The 14,585-nt window shown below is 51.0% G+C and overlaps 6 protein-coding genes across 6 annotated transcripts; 3 read left to right on the top strand and 3 right to left on the bottom strand.

Annotated features, from left to right (window-relative positions):
• Positions 1–536: 536 nt before the first annotated feature.
• On the top strand, positions 537–3,029 carry BJY04DRAFT_212862 (uncharacterized protein; the record flags this gene model as incomplete). The annotated part of the gene is made up of 2 exons (XM_073714717.1): positions 537–886; positions 2,573–3,029. The coding sequence occupies 2 exons, from the start codon at positions 537–539 to the stop codon at positions 3,027–3,029; spliced, it is 807 nt and encodes a 268-aa protein (XP_073576707.1).
• Positions 3,030–3,275: 246 nt separating this feature from the next.
• BJY04DRAFT_204545 (nucleoside phosphorylase domain-containing protein) lies at positions 3,276–4,550 on the bottom strand (the record flags this gene model as incomplete). The annotated part of the gene is made up of 2 exons (XM_073713504.1): positions 3,276–3,607; positions 3,659–4,550. 2 exons carry the CDS (start codon positions 4,548–4,550, stop codon positions 3,276–3,278), a joined length of 1,224 nt encoding a protein of 407 aa, XP_073576706.1.
• A 395-nt stretch (positions 4,551–4,945) lies between these two features.
• On the top strand, positions 4,946–6,589 carry BJY04DRAFT_43427 (GTPase domain-containing protein). Its single transcript, XM_073720377.1, has 2 exons — positions 4,946–5,415; positions 5,473–6,589. Exons 1-2 carry the CDS (start codon positions 5,241–5,243, stop codon positions 6,519–6,521), a joined length of 1,224 nt encoding a protein of 407 aa, XP_073576705.1. The 5' UTR covers positions 4,946–5,240; the 3' UTR covers positions 6,522–6,589.
• Positions 6,590–6,821: 232 nt separating this feature from the next.
• BJY04DRAFT_43411 (Ytp1 family protein) lies at positions 6,822–8,745 on the bottom strand. The gene is made up of 3 exons (XM_073720375.1): positions 8,390–8,745; positions 7,049–8,343; positions 6,822–6,996 (listed from the first exon to the last, which is right to left on the bottom strand). The coding sequence occupies exons 1-3, from the start codon at positions 8,538–8,540 to the stop codon at positions 6,832–6,834; spliced, it is 1,611 nt and encodes a 536-aa protein (XP_073576704.1). The 5' UTR covers positions 8,541–8,745; the 3' UTR covers positions 6,822–6,831.
• On the bottom strand, positions 8,645–12,141 carry BJY04DRAFT_43414 (uncharacterized protein). The gene is made up of 2 exons (XM_073720376.1): positions 10,902–12,141; positions 8,645–10,834 (listed from the first exon to the last, which is right to left on the bottom strand). The coding sequence occupies exons 1-2, from the start codon at positions 11,583–11,585 to the stop codon at positions 8,951–8,953; spliced, it is 2,568 nt and encodes an 855-aa protein (XP_073576703.1). The 5' UTR covers positions 11,586–12,141; the 3' UTR covers positions 8,645–8,950.
• Positions 12,142–13,426: 1,285 nt separating this feature from the next.
• On the top strand, positions 13,427–14,570 carry BJY04DRAFT_212857 (zinc metalloprotease; the record flags this gene model as incomplete). Its single annotated transcript, XM_073714716.1, has 4 exons — positions 13,427–13,660; positions 13,731–13,933; positions 14,022–14,220; positions 14,283–14,570. 4 exons carry the CDS (start codon positions 13,427–13,429, stop codon positions 14,568–14,570), a joined length of 924 nt encoding a protein of 307 aa, XP_073576702.1.
• Positions 14,571–14,585: the final 15 nt, after the last annotated feature.

Genomic DNA, 14,585 nt, shown 5'->3' with positions numbered 1-14,585 from the left:
TCGCCATATTTTCAGGGACAGACCCAGGTGGTATCTTTGCTTTTCTTGCGTAGCCCGCTTGCATCATCTGTGAAACACACCTAGCTCTGCTGTCCTTGGAAGCTATTGCCACTCTCCTACTAAATGACGGGACTAATGAGCTATTGGGACAAGATTCATCTGTGGCTGCCGCCACTCTGGCATCTGCCTCCCACGGGCATTCCAGAGAAAACCATAAATCTACCGCCACCGTGGTCATCACTTTTAGAATCATCATCATGAGCTGATTCAACAACCATACGTACATACCATGACATCTGATCACTCGGCGTTAGCCACATAAATGGGACGGAATCCTATGCCGGGCGCAAGGGGTTGCAAGTCATCATCATTAGCAGACACAGGGATACGCATGACGTATATGAGAGTCATACATCTGATCTGTACGATTAAGCTCTGGTATATATAGACGCGTAAGTCAATTCATGGATTTGAATTAGCTACTAAATCATCACGCATTCAAAATTACTTTCTAGCTCCATTATACCTCAACAACCATGGCACCGGCAGCCAACAGCTCCTCCACCAGGGACTACCCTCGTTCAAACCAATCGCCTCGACAGCTACCAAGCGATAGCAACTTGGAGCCTATGTCTTCCAAACAACCCAAAAACGAAACCCTCGGTCACAGTACAGCCTCTGATCATCTCCAAGGCGCAGGTACTGACTCGGAGGTGCCAAACAACGCGACCCGGCGGTATAACTACGCACAGAAGATGGTAGACGGCCAGCTGCAGGGTATCAACATCGGGAATTATGTTACCCCGGAGTTCGCACCTGCGAGCCTGACCCACTGGCAGCAGCAGCAGCAGCAGCAGCAGCAGCCACAGAAGCCACGGGAGACAAAGTTCGAGCCGTGGCAGTTTGGTTGATTTACGCACCCAGGGCCTGAATGCCTGAATTGCCAGATGCGGGTGGGGTTGTTCTCTGATTCTTGTACTTCTATACGCGTATCCAGGTTCGAGCTGTGTGGGCTTAGCTGAGGCTTGCTTTCTCCTTTATGAAATTCATCTACTATTCAAAAACGCCTTTCTGTCAAGGTTGATTTACGTAATATAGTAGCATCGCGTTAGTATACACCGTCACGTCAGACTTCCCTTGAGACTGGTTTACAAGCAAGGTACCGGTACCAGAGTAGACAAGAAATCACATTCAGCATTCAGCATTCGCGCCGTGATCTCGTTCCGCTCCAAGAGGGAGACACAGGACGGGGACCCTGGAGAGTAAGATTGAATAATCCATGTCGGATACGGAGCGTTTCCGAAAGTCTCACCCTGCAGGGCGTCCCGGTCCTACTACTAACCCCAAGAGTGAGTGATGCAGTTCTATTTGCAAGTGCCCCATCCATCACACGGGGTCCGGTAGTACTCTTCGCAGGGCTGCACACACCTGCCCTGACAGCACCAGGCGCAGCTTCCAGACGCAACACTCCTCATTTTTTTGCTTATGGCATTTCTCTGCAAGCCAAAGGAGGATGCCCGTTAGTGATGGATAGCAAGAAGTGGCTGACTGTAAAACGAAAGTGCAGGTGCAGCGTTGGAAGAGCCAATAGGAAGCTCGAAAAGGGTGGAAGACTTACGCTCAGGTTCAAGTGGCAGATTGTGACCAACGCCGCCGGGGGATTGCTGCTCCTTCTGATATTGTGGAGAGGCATCCTGGGTTGCGGTACAGCAGGTCCAGCAGCCGTTCTGGATGTACTTTCATCTCCTTTGTTGTGATGGTTTGCTAGGATATCGGCGTTTCCAGATGGGCCTAGTTTCATGTCAAAGTGCGCGAAGGAGTAGGCTATCTGGAAAGCGTTGCGGATTCGCCGGCCGTTCCAGCGGTGCACCGAATTCTTGTCATAGTGTCAGCCTGCGTACTCTAGAATCTTCTCCTCGTCAAGCTCCAGATGCGCAGATACCTCTGGGTCCGACTGACATCCCTCTACCAGCCTCCGTTCGGCTTGGCGGAGCTTGCAGATATTAAATTAGATCCGTTTTAGGCGGCGAGTCGACCCTAATGTGCCCTAATTCAGAGTGATGCTTGGGGAACTCGAGGGCTTGAAACAAGAGTTTGTGCATGTGCTGAGTCCGCAGGGCATCATTAAAGTGGAGGAACAGGGCTCCCGCAGGTCCTCGCCCAACGCCCCGCCGAGAGCGATTCCGTACTGGTTCTCTCAACCGTGCTGAACAAGGCCAATCTCGACCTCCAGCAAACCCTCTCCTTTATGGGTAAACTCAACCAGAAGGACCTCGATCAGACGCAGGCTTCGGTCTTGCGCAATGCCAGGGTCATGCAGTGGCTCAGCAAGCCATACCAAGACCTTATAATTCTAGACGGCAATATCAAGGACGTTTCCATGCTGAAGACAGCCCCAATTTCTGCCTTCTGTGCTACCCTCGTTACTGCCATTGTCTCCTCCCGCCCGGGAGATATAGTCGCTCATTATTTCCGCGGCCTGCACCTTCAACAGCACGACACCTGGCACGGCCCCGCTGGCCTCGCGCGTCTAATCTCGATACAGCTCATAAATAGACTAATCCAGATGAAGCGGTGATACGAGCTTCATCAATAGCTGGGACTACGTTGCCGCATTAGAAGACCATAACGTCTCTTCTATCTGTGACCTCCTTTACTCTCTGATTAAACAATTCTTACAAGGCACGATCATATTTATCATCATCGACTCCATCTCTCGCTTCGACATCCCTGCAGCCTTCCCAGATCTCGCCGTCGTAATTGACTGCCTCCTCACTATCAGCACAGATCCCTTCCTCGGCCCGGCGCTGAAAGTCCTCCTTACAAATCCGACGCGGAGCAAGCCAACGCTTACGGAGCTTGTTGAGGATCACGACGGCGCAGAGCGTCTAATTAACTTGCATCCTAATAATTTAGGCCCAACGCCGCCCATGTCGGATTGGGCGATAAGCAGACAACTGATGCGGCATGCGTCGTCGCCGGAATGTCACAGAAAGAGTGCCCCTGATATATTGGAGGAGATTGACTAATGCAATCAATGTACGAAGGACTTGAATTTGACTCATAGAATAAGGTTTGTGATAGCTGATCCAGCTGCTCAATAGACGTCGTTAGTAGCTATACATATGGGGTCTTAGCTAGAGTCTACATGGCATTATGATTTGTTGACAGCTTACATATTCGGAACATGGAGTTATTGCTAGAGAGTACCTAGACGAGAAATCATGATAATTTTGCCTGTTGTTAGGGCTGTTCCGGCCGCCCGAAGGTCCCGTTCAATCAAAATCTCCTGTTAAAGAAAGTGCAGCAACAAGCCTTTTCGATGCTCTCCCGTCATTCTTTGCAATCTCGTCGATGACCACGCCATGGAGCGCAATGTTGCGTGCGACGCTCCCATCCTCGCCAACAAACACATGCCAGCGTTTTGCTAGGCGTACTCGCGCTTCGGGAGACCAGTCCAGATCGAGGACTTTGAGCAGATCGACTACCGAGTTTCTCCAGTCCAGCCGTCGGTTCATGCTCACCACCTTCTCGTCTAACTGGTGGTTTAAAGCCGCTTGCGACATTCTAGTCCGCACCTGTGGGGCCGAGGGTTGGCTCGGTACTGCTACTACATGCAAGGTCAGGTGCTTGATCTTTCAGATGGAAGAAAACTTACCATTCTCTGCTCGAAGGGGACTGAGATGGAAGAGGAGCTCCTTCGCATACGCAGCCGCTGTAGCAGCGGCGTAAAACTGCCAGTCGTCGTTCTTGTCCGCGTTAGCGAAATCACTCACTCCGCGGATAACGGCAACAGGCAAACGGTTCATGACCCCTGCAGCTTCCATCTCAATTGCGATAGGCTTTCTGGCCTTGGCCATTTCGTCGCGAAGGGCAGCAGACTTTACAACAGAGTTGCCGGACAGGATACACCCGTAATGCACAACGGGGCACTCCCCGGATGGACGCGTGTCCGTTGGAGAGAAACTAGTCGGCGGAGGTGTCGAAGGCGGCTGGAAGGGTGTTTTCCCCAATCTCTCAATATAAGTCCAGAACTTCCCCTGTGGTAAAGTCTCGCCTGCCAGGCCGCGAGGCAGCATCGAGCATGCCCTGAGGTCTGAAATGGCACTTCTCAGCGCAGGGTGCGTGGCATCCTGCCACTGCTTCAAGCGGATCAGTTCCGGCTCAATATTCACCAGGTCATATCCGATAACACCAGAGCTGTCGCCCGTTGGTACGGCGACAACAACGTCCCCGAGCCGAATATCGTTCGCCGGGGAGGGTATGCCCGCTGCGATTCCGATCAGCATTCCGGCCTCGAGGTGAGGGAAGTCGCGCGTGACTTCCGTAGCTACACTGGCGGCAGCACCAATGCCGACTTCGCCCCCTGGAAAGCCGACGATCACGACGTTGTGCTGGCCAATGCGGCCGTGGTATTGCACTGTTTGACCGGGGGATCGCCGGGGGACGCCGTGGTATTCGTCGAGCATGGCTAGGGCAGCCCCGGCTTCAAAGTAGAGCGGACATAGCCACGCGATGGTGTAGTTTTTTGTCTCTAAAAACTGCGGCATTTTTAGCTGCGGATAATGCAGTGTGGTCCTGTATTGTTGCGATCGAAACCACCAAGACAATGAATCGAATACCGCGTGGTCAGGCGGTTGCTTATAGCTCACAAGAAGGCTACCATTGCCATGTTCGTGGGGGTGGAACACATCGCGACGATATTTCGAGGCGGCAGCAGGCCATCTGGTGGACGGGGTTTCTGCCTTGCGCCCCGGTGGCATTTGGGCTCGGTGGCGATGGCTGATAGCTGCGGTGTGATGCACAGCAACTTGTGCCATAACAATTGGTAAGCAAACACGAAGGCTGAGCCTCATCGAGATTGTTATCGCTGTGTTCTATTTGCTGACGCGCTTCTTTTCTCTCGCGTCTTGCGTGCATGGCTGGACTTGGTCTTGCTGCTGCTGCCTCGTGCAGGAGACTGACCAACAGACGACAGCCGCCAACCACCATGAGGAACACTGACCGGAACCGCCAGAATGGCGTAAGGAAAGAAAAAGCAATATGAGGGCTGTGAGGCATACTCGCACGTTACCCCGCTCAACCTGCCATTTTGTAGACCGGAGGTTGATAATATAAATCCCACCCTTTCTCGCCCAGCGATCAGATTTTCCAACTCCAACGTGAACGCACATACGGAACTGTCGTGGGATCAAGCTAATATTCATGCCATATGGGCTTGAAACACAAACCAAAAGACCATGACAACAAGTTCCGCAGAAGTAACCGCCAGGACAGAAAGGTGCCTTCAGTCTATCAAAAGCCACACCGACACTCCGGCGCGAGTTGTTTTCATTGTCGGTAAGGCAGGCGCCGGAAAGTCATCACTTACCGAAAGGATTGCGCGGGTCACTGGCCTCTCCAGCCATGTCACAGGTACTCCCAGTCGAGTCTACCGAAGTCGCATGATCTAATGCCCACCATACTCCTTAGGTACAAAGACGTGCCAGATCGTCGACGCGGAGATCAACGCGAGCACGTACTTCATCGTGGATACGCCCGGCTTTTACAACGAAGCGAGTCAATGGACCGTCTTTTGTGACATCGCCAATATCTTCGAGCAGATCCGTGGTCACGCAATCATTGCGGGGATACTCTTCCTCACACCGATCAATAACTTTATACGTCGACCTGATGAGCTGGAGCAAAAGCTCTACGTCTGGCTTACGGAGCTCTGTGGAGAGTCTTTCTTTCCGAACCTGACCTTTGTCACTACCTTCTGGGAAGGCCGGGTGGAGCAGTCCAACCAGCGACTCGCAAGCCGGAAGGAGACCGAGTTGGCCAGGTTCGTGACTCGAGGGGCCGGCACTTTTCAATTTGGAAAGAAATACGTTGCTGGAGAAGAAACGGACGAACTGCTCGAATGGGAGATTGATACAGAGGAACTCAGCAACCACGCGAGGGAGTTGATCATCCGGCATTGTCGCAATAGGTCCTCTGCAGTCCAGCCGCTGTTTCTCCAGGACCTAGACGCGGTCGTGCACCGCGATGCCACATCAGCAGCCCAGGTTTTCCGGGCGCAATCTTCTTATTCAACCTCAAAGACATCAAACTCCTCACAGTCCGACTCCTATTCTCAATCTCAGCAATCGAAAGCACAACCCCAGGATAACCCTACTGGCACTCGCAATCAATCTCCCGCTCAGGAGGAATCGTGGTGGTGGAAAGTCGTTTGCTCTGTCGGGAACATAGCCCTTGAGCAAGCCCCGAGAGCGTTCGAGCTTGGGATCAACAGATATCTCGGTGGCGGTGGTGGCGGTGGTGGTATTGTGTTTCGAAGAAACCGGGGTTCCCAAGCGATGGCGGAATCAGGGCTAGATATCAACTCATCCCGGGATACCTTCAAGTTTATGGGTATCGACGATAGCTACGAGAGCAGGGCGCGCTTCTACAAGCAGTTCGGAGGGCCAGGAAGCTTTACTGGAAGTGCTGCAAATGGGGACTGGCTGCGGAAGGAAATCTGGCGCAGGGCTAGAGATTGAAAGGCTTACAGCGTGGTTTGCGCCTCGTCTGTTTATATATCCCTGTCGTACCACACATATAACCTGATACAAATCCCAGATTTCTATGATTCGGTTATTAGTTGGCTCAAAAATGTTTATCTGCGCCCCTTGCATGGTCTAATCCAGCACGATGTACAATCACAATATGTCAAACATTACAAGAGGTGCAGAGAGGAAAAAGGAAACCGGGGTGTTCTGCATAATATTACTGCCATAGAATATGCGAGACCCAAGTGGTCATATGGAGATATACCTGCTTCTAAGATTTGAAAAAGAAATATACAACTCATTAAGCTCTCTCTTTCCTGCTCCTCTCGCGCCTCACTGCCCACGACTTGATTGCAATGGCTACAACAACCAGCGCCATAATGAAAGCCGTGAGACCCATAACCACGGTAAAGATAAACATGGCATGCACCTCATAATACTCCATAGCAATGATCACGTCGGACGCCTATTCAAAGTTAGTACTATACCGAACAATTAGACCTGCGGGGATGACTTACACTGAGCATAAAAATGAGCCCACCCGATATAAGACAAAACCCCGCCACAAGCTCGGTCGGGGGACGATATGGCAGGTACGACGTCGGCGGGCGCAGAAACAGCACGACATAAGTTAGTCCACGTGCGAGTGCGGCTCCAGCAAGCAGATTCCCCCACTGCTTATGCACCATCGTCGATGTCATGCTATCCTGGTGATGCCCTCCCATGATCATACCCAGGAGCAAGATAATGAGCGCTGGCATTGGATTCAATGAGACGGCTTGAGACTTCGGAGGCCGCCAGTCCTCCTCATCCAGTTCAGATTCATAAGTCGGAGCTTCGAACAGAGTACTGTTAAGCCCCTCCCGAATAGCTCTCGACTCAACAAGCATCCCCACGAGCCCGCCCCCAAAGAACATAATCGTGATCGCAACATGCTCGAGGTCTCGCGCGGTCCACTCCCCGCCCCAGCCGGCTAGATGCTCCAAAAAGACATTCGTGATGCCATACAAGAAAATAAGGAATGACTCGACGAACTCGCAGGACGGAAACCTCGATTTCCAGCCGACAATACGGGCGGGCGGCTTCTTGTTCCACGCCCACCCGAGATCCGCCCAGGCGCCCGTAAAGCGCCCGAGCGTGAGGATACCGTACCAGAAGAAGATCCCGCCTCGGATGAAGTGCGCGAGGCCGTTGAAGATTTCGTCGCCGCGGAAGATTCCGCCGTAGGTTAAGCCGCCTGTGGCGATGGCGACGAAGCCGAAGGGGAGAATTATGCGGTCGACGACGCAGGAGATTGTGTTTAGGATGCGGAGGGCGCGGGGTGTGGTTATCCTGGGGACGTGATTTGAGAGGAACTGGTGGGCCTTGGAGCTGTAGAGCCAGGCCTGGAACCGAGAAGGCTTTGTATAAAGCTCTCCGGGCTTCTCGAAGCCGTCCTCGCGAGATGGCGATGAAGATGCAGATTCTGTCCCCTGATCGCTATCGCGAGATAACCGGTATCCATGTATCTCTCGGTTCGGGTAAAGCGATTCATGCTCGTCTGTAGCGAGAGGGAGAAAACTGCCGCGATCAACAGACCGTGTTTGAAAAGACTCGCCACGACCGGCGTACGTAAGAATCAAGGCGAGAATGAACTGCGCACCAACGACAAATGTAATGATCCAGCCGATCTTGTGGTGGGCGTTGTTTTCGTACAGGTCGGGGGTCTGGTTGTTATATATAATGCCAAGTAAGAGACCGACGGCGTTTAAGATTAGGAAGAGGAACTGCGAGGGTAGGGCAAGGCGCGAGCGGGCAATGCTGAACATGACAGCTGTTACGAGTCAGTCGTGGCTTCGATACGAGAAGTCATAGCGTACCTGCAGGGAGAACAAAGCACCAGCCTAAGATCATGAGCGCAATGTGTGCGATGATGGTGCCCGAGTGGTCTCCATAGGCAAAGTAGCTCGCGGGCTCCTCGCCTCGCGCATTGTGCAGAGCAGCTGCTCTGGAGGTAGCGTGCATATCCATTCTTTCTCTTGTTGCATATGATCGCTCACTAGGACAGAAGAGCAGGTATATGTATAGGAAAGAACGCTCGCAAACACCTACCTAATCATGGCCTAGCGGCCGCCAGCCCCAACCGCAGTGGGACTAGGCACCTTCATTGCTCTATCCAACCACGGCATGGACGGTATGCGCTGTGATGCAATCCAAGCCCAGCACAGACGGATCCCGAACTTGACTATCGAATCAGAAGCTGCGGCGATGTGATGCTGGGTACAACGAAGCTGGCCGATCATCAGCGGCTCGCAACCTACTTATGCAGACGGCAAATGTTGGATGTTATCGGGAATGGTAGATTCCATCACCGTCAATAAACGTCCAAAAAAAAGTCAAGAAAGCAGGAAATAGAAAGAGAGATTATCAATACAGACAAGCTAACCATCATGCCCCAACTCCGCATCATTACACGGAGTGATAATCACACCAATCTCTCGGACGCGCTGCTCCTCTTCCAAGTCAGGCTCATCATTGGCCAGAACCTCATCCATGCGTGGCATCCAATACGCTTCGATAAAGTCTTGTATTCCCGTCCGAAGCTTCTCGAACTTCCGCGAAAACTCGGTTACCAAGTCATTCAGTTGGTCGATCAACAAGGCTTCCTCTTCACGGATTTCTTGGATTTCCTCCGGATCCATCTTCTCAAAGGCGATTCCGATGAAATAGCGACAGTCGCACTTGTGACACGTGTGGCTGAGTCCCAGTGCCACAAAAGTGAGATAGCGGATCACCTGCTTGAATATGCGGAGTTTCTGATCCTCAGACACAGGTTCTGGTGAATGAGTTAGAAGTAAATCAAGAACGGCACTGAATCCCCCAATAGAAAGGCGCCTGATATCTTCTGTGTATCCCCAGGAATACATAGCGATGAAGAGGCCGCGCAGTACTTGCTGTAGTGGGTTGCAGGCACCATTTGAGCATGCGCATACGCAGTGGTCTTCTGTATCGTCCGCTATAAGTCGACAAAGAAATCCCGCAGAATCTGTGAGCTGTGTCTTCCTGGCTGGCGTTGTAATGTCTCCGCTATGGTGCTGTTCTATCGAGAGCTGGAGCTTCCCTCCAAAGCTATTTGCCAGATAATAGGGTGTAGGGTAGCCGCTGGTAGAATGTTGATAAAGGCTAGCCCCTCGACAGATCAACCAATCCGCGCAACCAATCAAGGCCCAAGGGTCCTGTGGGTAGGAGATATGAAACCTAAGATCTACATGGCTGATTAGACTTTCTCCACAACACTGGTTGAAGTCCGTGAACCCAGCCTCATAGAGGTATTTGAATGTAGCAATATCATGCGTTGCATGTTGATACACAGATTGGTTGCGATAATAAGGGTCCTGCACTTTGATACCATGATCATTCAATGCCGTATATATATCGGAAGCTTTTGTATTCAGAAGTGCATCTGATGATAGTGAGAATGAAGACAATATGTGCTGAGGTAGATATCGAAGGGCTAGCTGTTGGAGATCATGTCGGGAGATAGCCAGACCCGAAATTATCTTCTTCAGAATCAGAGAGTTATTACTCCAGGCTGCCGCTCGTAGATGGTCTAGCACAACGTATCGGAGATATTGCAATAGGATCAAGGCGCACTCGTCGTTCCCCCGATAGCAGGCTTGGACAAAGCATTTTCCGATTGGATCCATGGGCGTTAGTGAAGTCTCTGGGTCTGGAACCAGAGAGTGGCGTAAAGGCGATTCTAAAAGTGTGATCAACCCTTCAGGCCAGCCGAGTGACAAATGCAGAAGAACAAAGTATTGGGACGCTGGAAAGCCATTGGGGCGCTGGTAGTCGCGAGTTGATAGACAATGCTCGAGCGAGTGCGCGGACCTAGACAAAATGGCTATTTCAACCTCAAGAAACTCAAATCCTAGAAAGTTAGCGGAAGATTGCGTTTGAAATCTTATATTCTTATACAGACCATGGGTATTGTTTGGCAATAGCAGGCGCGCTGCTTGTGATGATAAATCATTCCATGTCCCAGCATCTTTGAGTGCAGCAGGGGAATTCAAATATCCACCAGAGTCAAAGAGAAGCTCAAGGAGGTCAAATCGCCAGTCACACAGCCATGGATCTCGCCGATCGTTATAGTAGAAAGTGTGAATGAACAAATCCAAAGTCGTGCACCCTCGGAAAGTACGCTCGTTAAAAGGTACGCCAGCATTAAGTAATGCTCTTACCAGTGACTTTACACAGCTCCCCATCTGCGAGTTATTAAAGAATTTATACCTGACAATAAATAAGAGTGCGGAGGAAGCAAGTGACTATTACATAGTCAGTACGGATTGCAGTGCTGATTGAGCAGACCACCAAATATATGGCGTGACTTACATGTAAAATTGTGCTGCCATCCTGCAGGCGATCGGTTGGAGCAGCTGCGCCCTCAGAAAACATTTGTAAAAGTGTTGCCGTGATGTATTTGAATATGTCACTGAACTCTTCCGGGGAGTATTCTGTGTAGTTATAGGACTCTATAAGGTTAAAGGCTGGAGAATCGCTACAAACCACCGCCTGCATCCGGATAATTGGACTAATTGTGAATGCCCCTGCACCCCTTGTCAAAGTCATCATGACTTGCACAGAAAGGCCTAGGAACCTGTTGCAGAAAGTATAACTTCCAGAAATTGCAACAGCTTGCTGACCCTCGACATGCAAGGCACAGGACTCGTCATGCAGTGAAAAGGTTGAAAAGAAATTCCTCGACGGGAACTGTGGCTTCCGAACACAAGTGCAGTGCAGTAAGCTTTGCTCCATTGCGGAACATTTGAGTCTTCGCTTCCTCCGTAACCAGGAATTGACAATTTGTTGTTGGTCACAGAGGTCCTGCAGTGTACTAGGCGCTAGCATCGCATTCGTTATGGACGTAGGTGTAGGTAGTTGGCGTTGAACCAGAACCCGTGAGTTGACGACAGGTGTTTCCGGGCTCTCGACGACCGTCAGAATTCTTTCAGTCCTTAGGTCAACGGCTGATGTCCGCAAGATTAAGTCTTGTATCTGCTTTTGCTGTTGACACATGAGTGCCCTTAAAACCCATCAGCACCATTATCAAATCGACAAATTACGTGAACCCGATCTCACCCAGTAAGCAGCTGGAGAGCGAGACTCAGATTATCCCGTAGACCAGACACTAGCTCAGACAGCGTGGTCAACGTCTCCTTTTTGAAAGGATATGCCGCCCTCTTCAAACGCAGCCATTCATGCTTCCGCAAGAAAGGTGAACTGGAAACGCCACTCGATTTGCAATTCTCCAACATCTTCTCTAGGCGTCGACATGCCTCCTCGCAGGGTGTTAGATTGTCATAAACCAAACGCTTATATTGGTCGGAACCAAGCAAAACTTCGTTTTCCGGCGACAGAAAATCATCCAGTGCGCGTAGAGTCTGTAGGAGACCATCAACCCTCGTAGTGAAGCCTTTAATTTCATCATCGTAGTCGCGCCATGGTGCGTAGTAACGTATGAATCCTTGACCTAGGGTGAGACCAAGAGACACGACCCCTATCACGCCCGCGCTAACAGAAAACGGATCGGCCATGGTATCGGGAATGGATGGGATGGGTACCGAGCCCGGGGAGTTTGAGGGATGAAAAGCGAGGGTCAGTGAGCTGCTTATTTTCTCACCGATGGGATTTCAGCCTCGTCCGTTCTGCCGCTGGCAAGGCGCAGTCCGAGAGTTTATTGGAGCCAAGTGCATTGTGAGGTGGCTGAGACGAGCATTGGACAAGGATGTGCAGCCAGTGATATTGTGCGTGAGCACTGCCCAGGCAAGGCTGCATCTGCGAGCAGAGATGCTGATCTGACATTGTATGATTCATGCCCCAGATTTGGCTACCACACCTATACCTGATGTGATTTTCTAATGTTGATCGAGCTCCTCTCCAGGTCTTCAGCATGCTCTTGATCAGTTCTAAGGAAGCAGGAGGTGAACTGAACCGACGTGCGTGAGTAGTCTTACGCCAGACGTATTGCAGGCTGACCTTGTGTCTAAACGTTTAGCATATTGCCTTTATAGTTCTTAACCACTACACCGGAGCTATTCACTATAAATGTAGCCAGGGTTATCGTAAGGGTTAGAAACAAAATTACCATTCCCTCTGATTGTCCAGAACTCTAGTCTACGATGGCAAGCGACCGTGAAGCATCCATGTTGATTCAACCAAATCTATCGAAAACAATGTCCCTTCTCTGCTTAATGTGTGATACCACTTGGTTTCTTGGTCAGAGCCTCGGCCAATCTATGGGTAGAAGACAATTTAGCGACCAGCACCATGCGAGACATCCCGTACGTATCTGATCATGATATGCGGTAGTAATTCTTCGCGCCATATGAGACTATAGTAATACCAACACTACGTTCTGTTTTGATGAGGCAAAGTTAGCACCAGGGTGAAACTATACTTCTTGTGCCACGCCAGCCCCCCCCCACAAGTTCATGCAGCCTGGATTTAGGGCACCGGTGTGTACTATCATGGGATTGTTTTACTCGTGCCCTGATACCTATTACTCCAGCTTACTGGTATAGATACTGAGCTACACCCAGATTCACGTGCCGTGCGGGTCTTTAAAAAAGCACCGTCCTGCGCGGTTGCTCAGTACAAGGTCAGGTAGCACGTGTCATAAGGCATAGAACCAGTCACCGTTGTGGGTTACACTGAAGGAACCCGTCGTACATCTGATCTATCATGATGGCGTGTTAAAGTAGAAGGGTATACGGCAGGGTGTGGTTTCAAGCACATGAAGTGCTCAGTTGAGCACCTGGAAAACGCCCACCATGGCAGTATATAGTCAGTTTAAACCCAAGGAGCAATTCTGAGAACCGCGAGAAATAAAAGCTCAACGGCTACAGCACACACACACAATGTTCTCCCCTTATCCCCTCATGCTCCTCTGCCTCTATAGGACCGCTTCTGCTTTTTGCGGCGCCCTCGACCCCTCCGAAGAGGGCATCGCGATCCACCGCATCTTCCAAGCCGAGGAAGCAGCGTTACTACGCCCTCGCCAAACCGACGGCACGCAGATAGAGGTGTACATCCATGTCATACAAGACGGACAGACCGAGGATCGGACAATCCAACGTGATTTGCAACAGCAGGTAAGAGCTCAGATACATACCTTCTCCTCATCTCTGATGAGCACATACTAAAAACCACCTCACACCCCAGATGTACGTGGTTAACCAAGTCTTCACACGCACCGGTTTCAGTTTCATTCTCTCGGGAGTCGACAACCAAGTCATCGCAAACCTAGACGCAGTCTGGTACGGCAACGCCGCCGACGCGCAGATAAAACAGTACCGCATTGGCAATGCGCAGACCGTCAACCTCTATGTTGTGCCGCAGATAGCATATGAATATGCTGGATATGCGTAAATCTTCTCGACCCCACTGGGTTCCGCATACGGTTTCTGATATATGAGCCGAGAATAGGACCTTCCCTTGAGACTACGCCAACAGTTCCCAAATTGACGATATCGTGATGGCTCGAGCACATATCCCCGGTGGATCGGCATATGGCACAAACTCAGGCAAAGTCGCCGGCCACGAGATCGGGCACTGGCTTGGTCTATTTCATACGTTCCAGGGCGGGTGTGATGGTGGTGACTATGTTGATGATACGTCGGCGGAGGCTTCGCCTGCGAATGAATGTCCTTGGGTAGGTATCAGACTGGCCTGATAAATTATACGGACTTTGCGCCGTTGGCTGATGACTTCTAGGTTCGCGATACTTGTCCCGAAACCGGAAGCGACCCCATTCACAACCACATGGATTATACGAATGATGCGTGTCGGTACCAGTTCACTACGGGCCAGATTAACCGGATGCACAGTATGTGGACGGGGTATAGGTTGATGGCTCTGGAGATGGGGCGGGAGATGGATCCGATCCGTTTGCCATGCGTGAGTGAGGCGGCTGGTGCGATTGGGTACCATGTTGCTCAAGCACCTAATATATCGTCTACGACTCGGGCTTTGACTTGTGGTGTACTTTTCCTTAATAAGTAGATTAAAGGTGCGTAA

Source organism: Aspergillus karnatakaensis, assembly GCF_047715665.1.
Source record: "Aspergillus karnatakaensis strain CBS 102800 unplaced genomic scaffold BJY04scaffold_2, whole genome shotgun sequence".
In the NCBI taxonomy this organism is placed as follows: Eukaryota; Fungi; Ascomycota; class Eurotiomycetes; order Eurotiales; family Aspergillaceae; genus Aspergillus; species Aspergillus karnatakaensis.
This window is presented reverse-complemented; position numbering and strand designations above follow the sequence as displayed.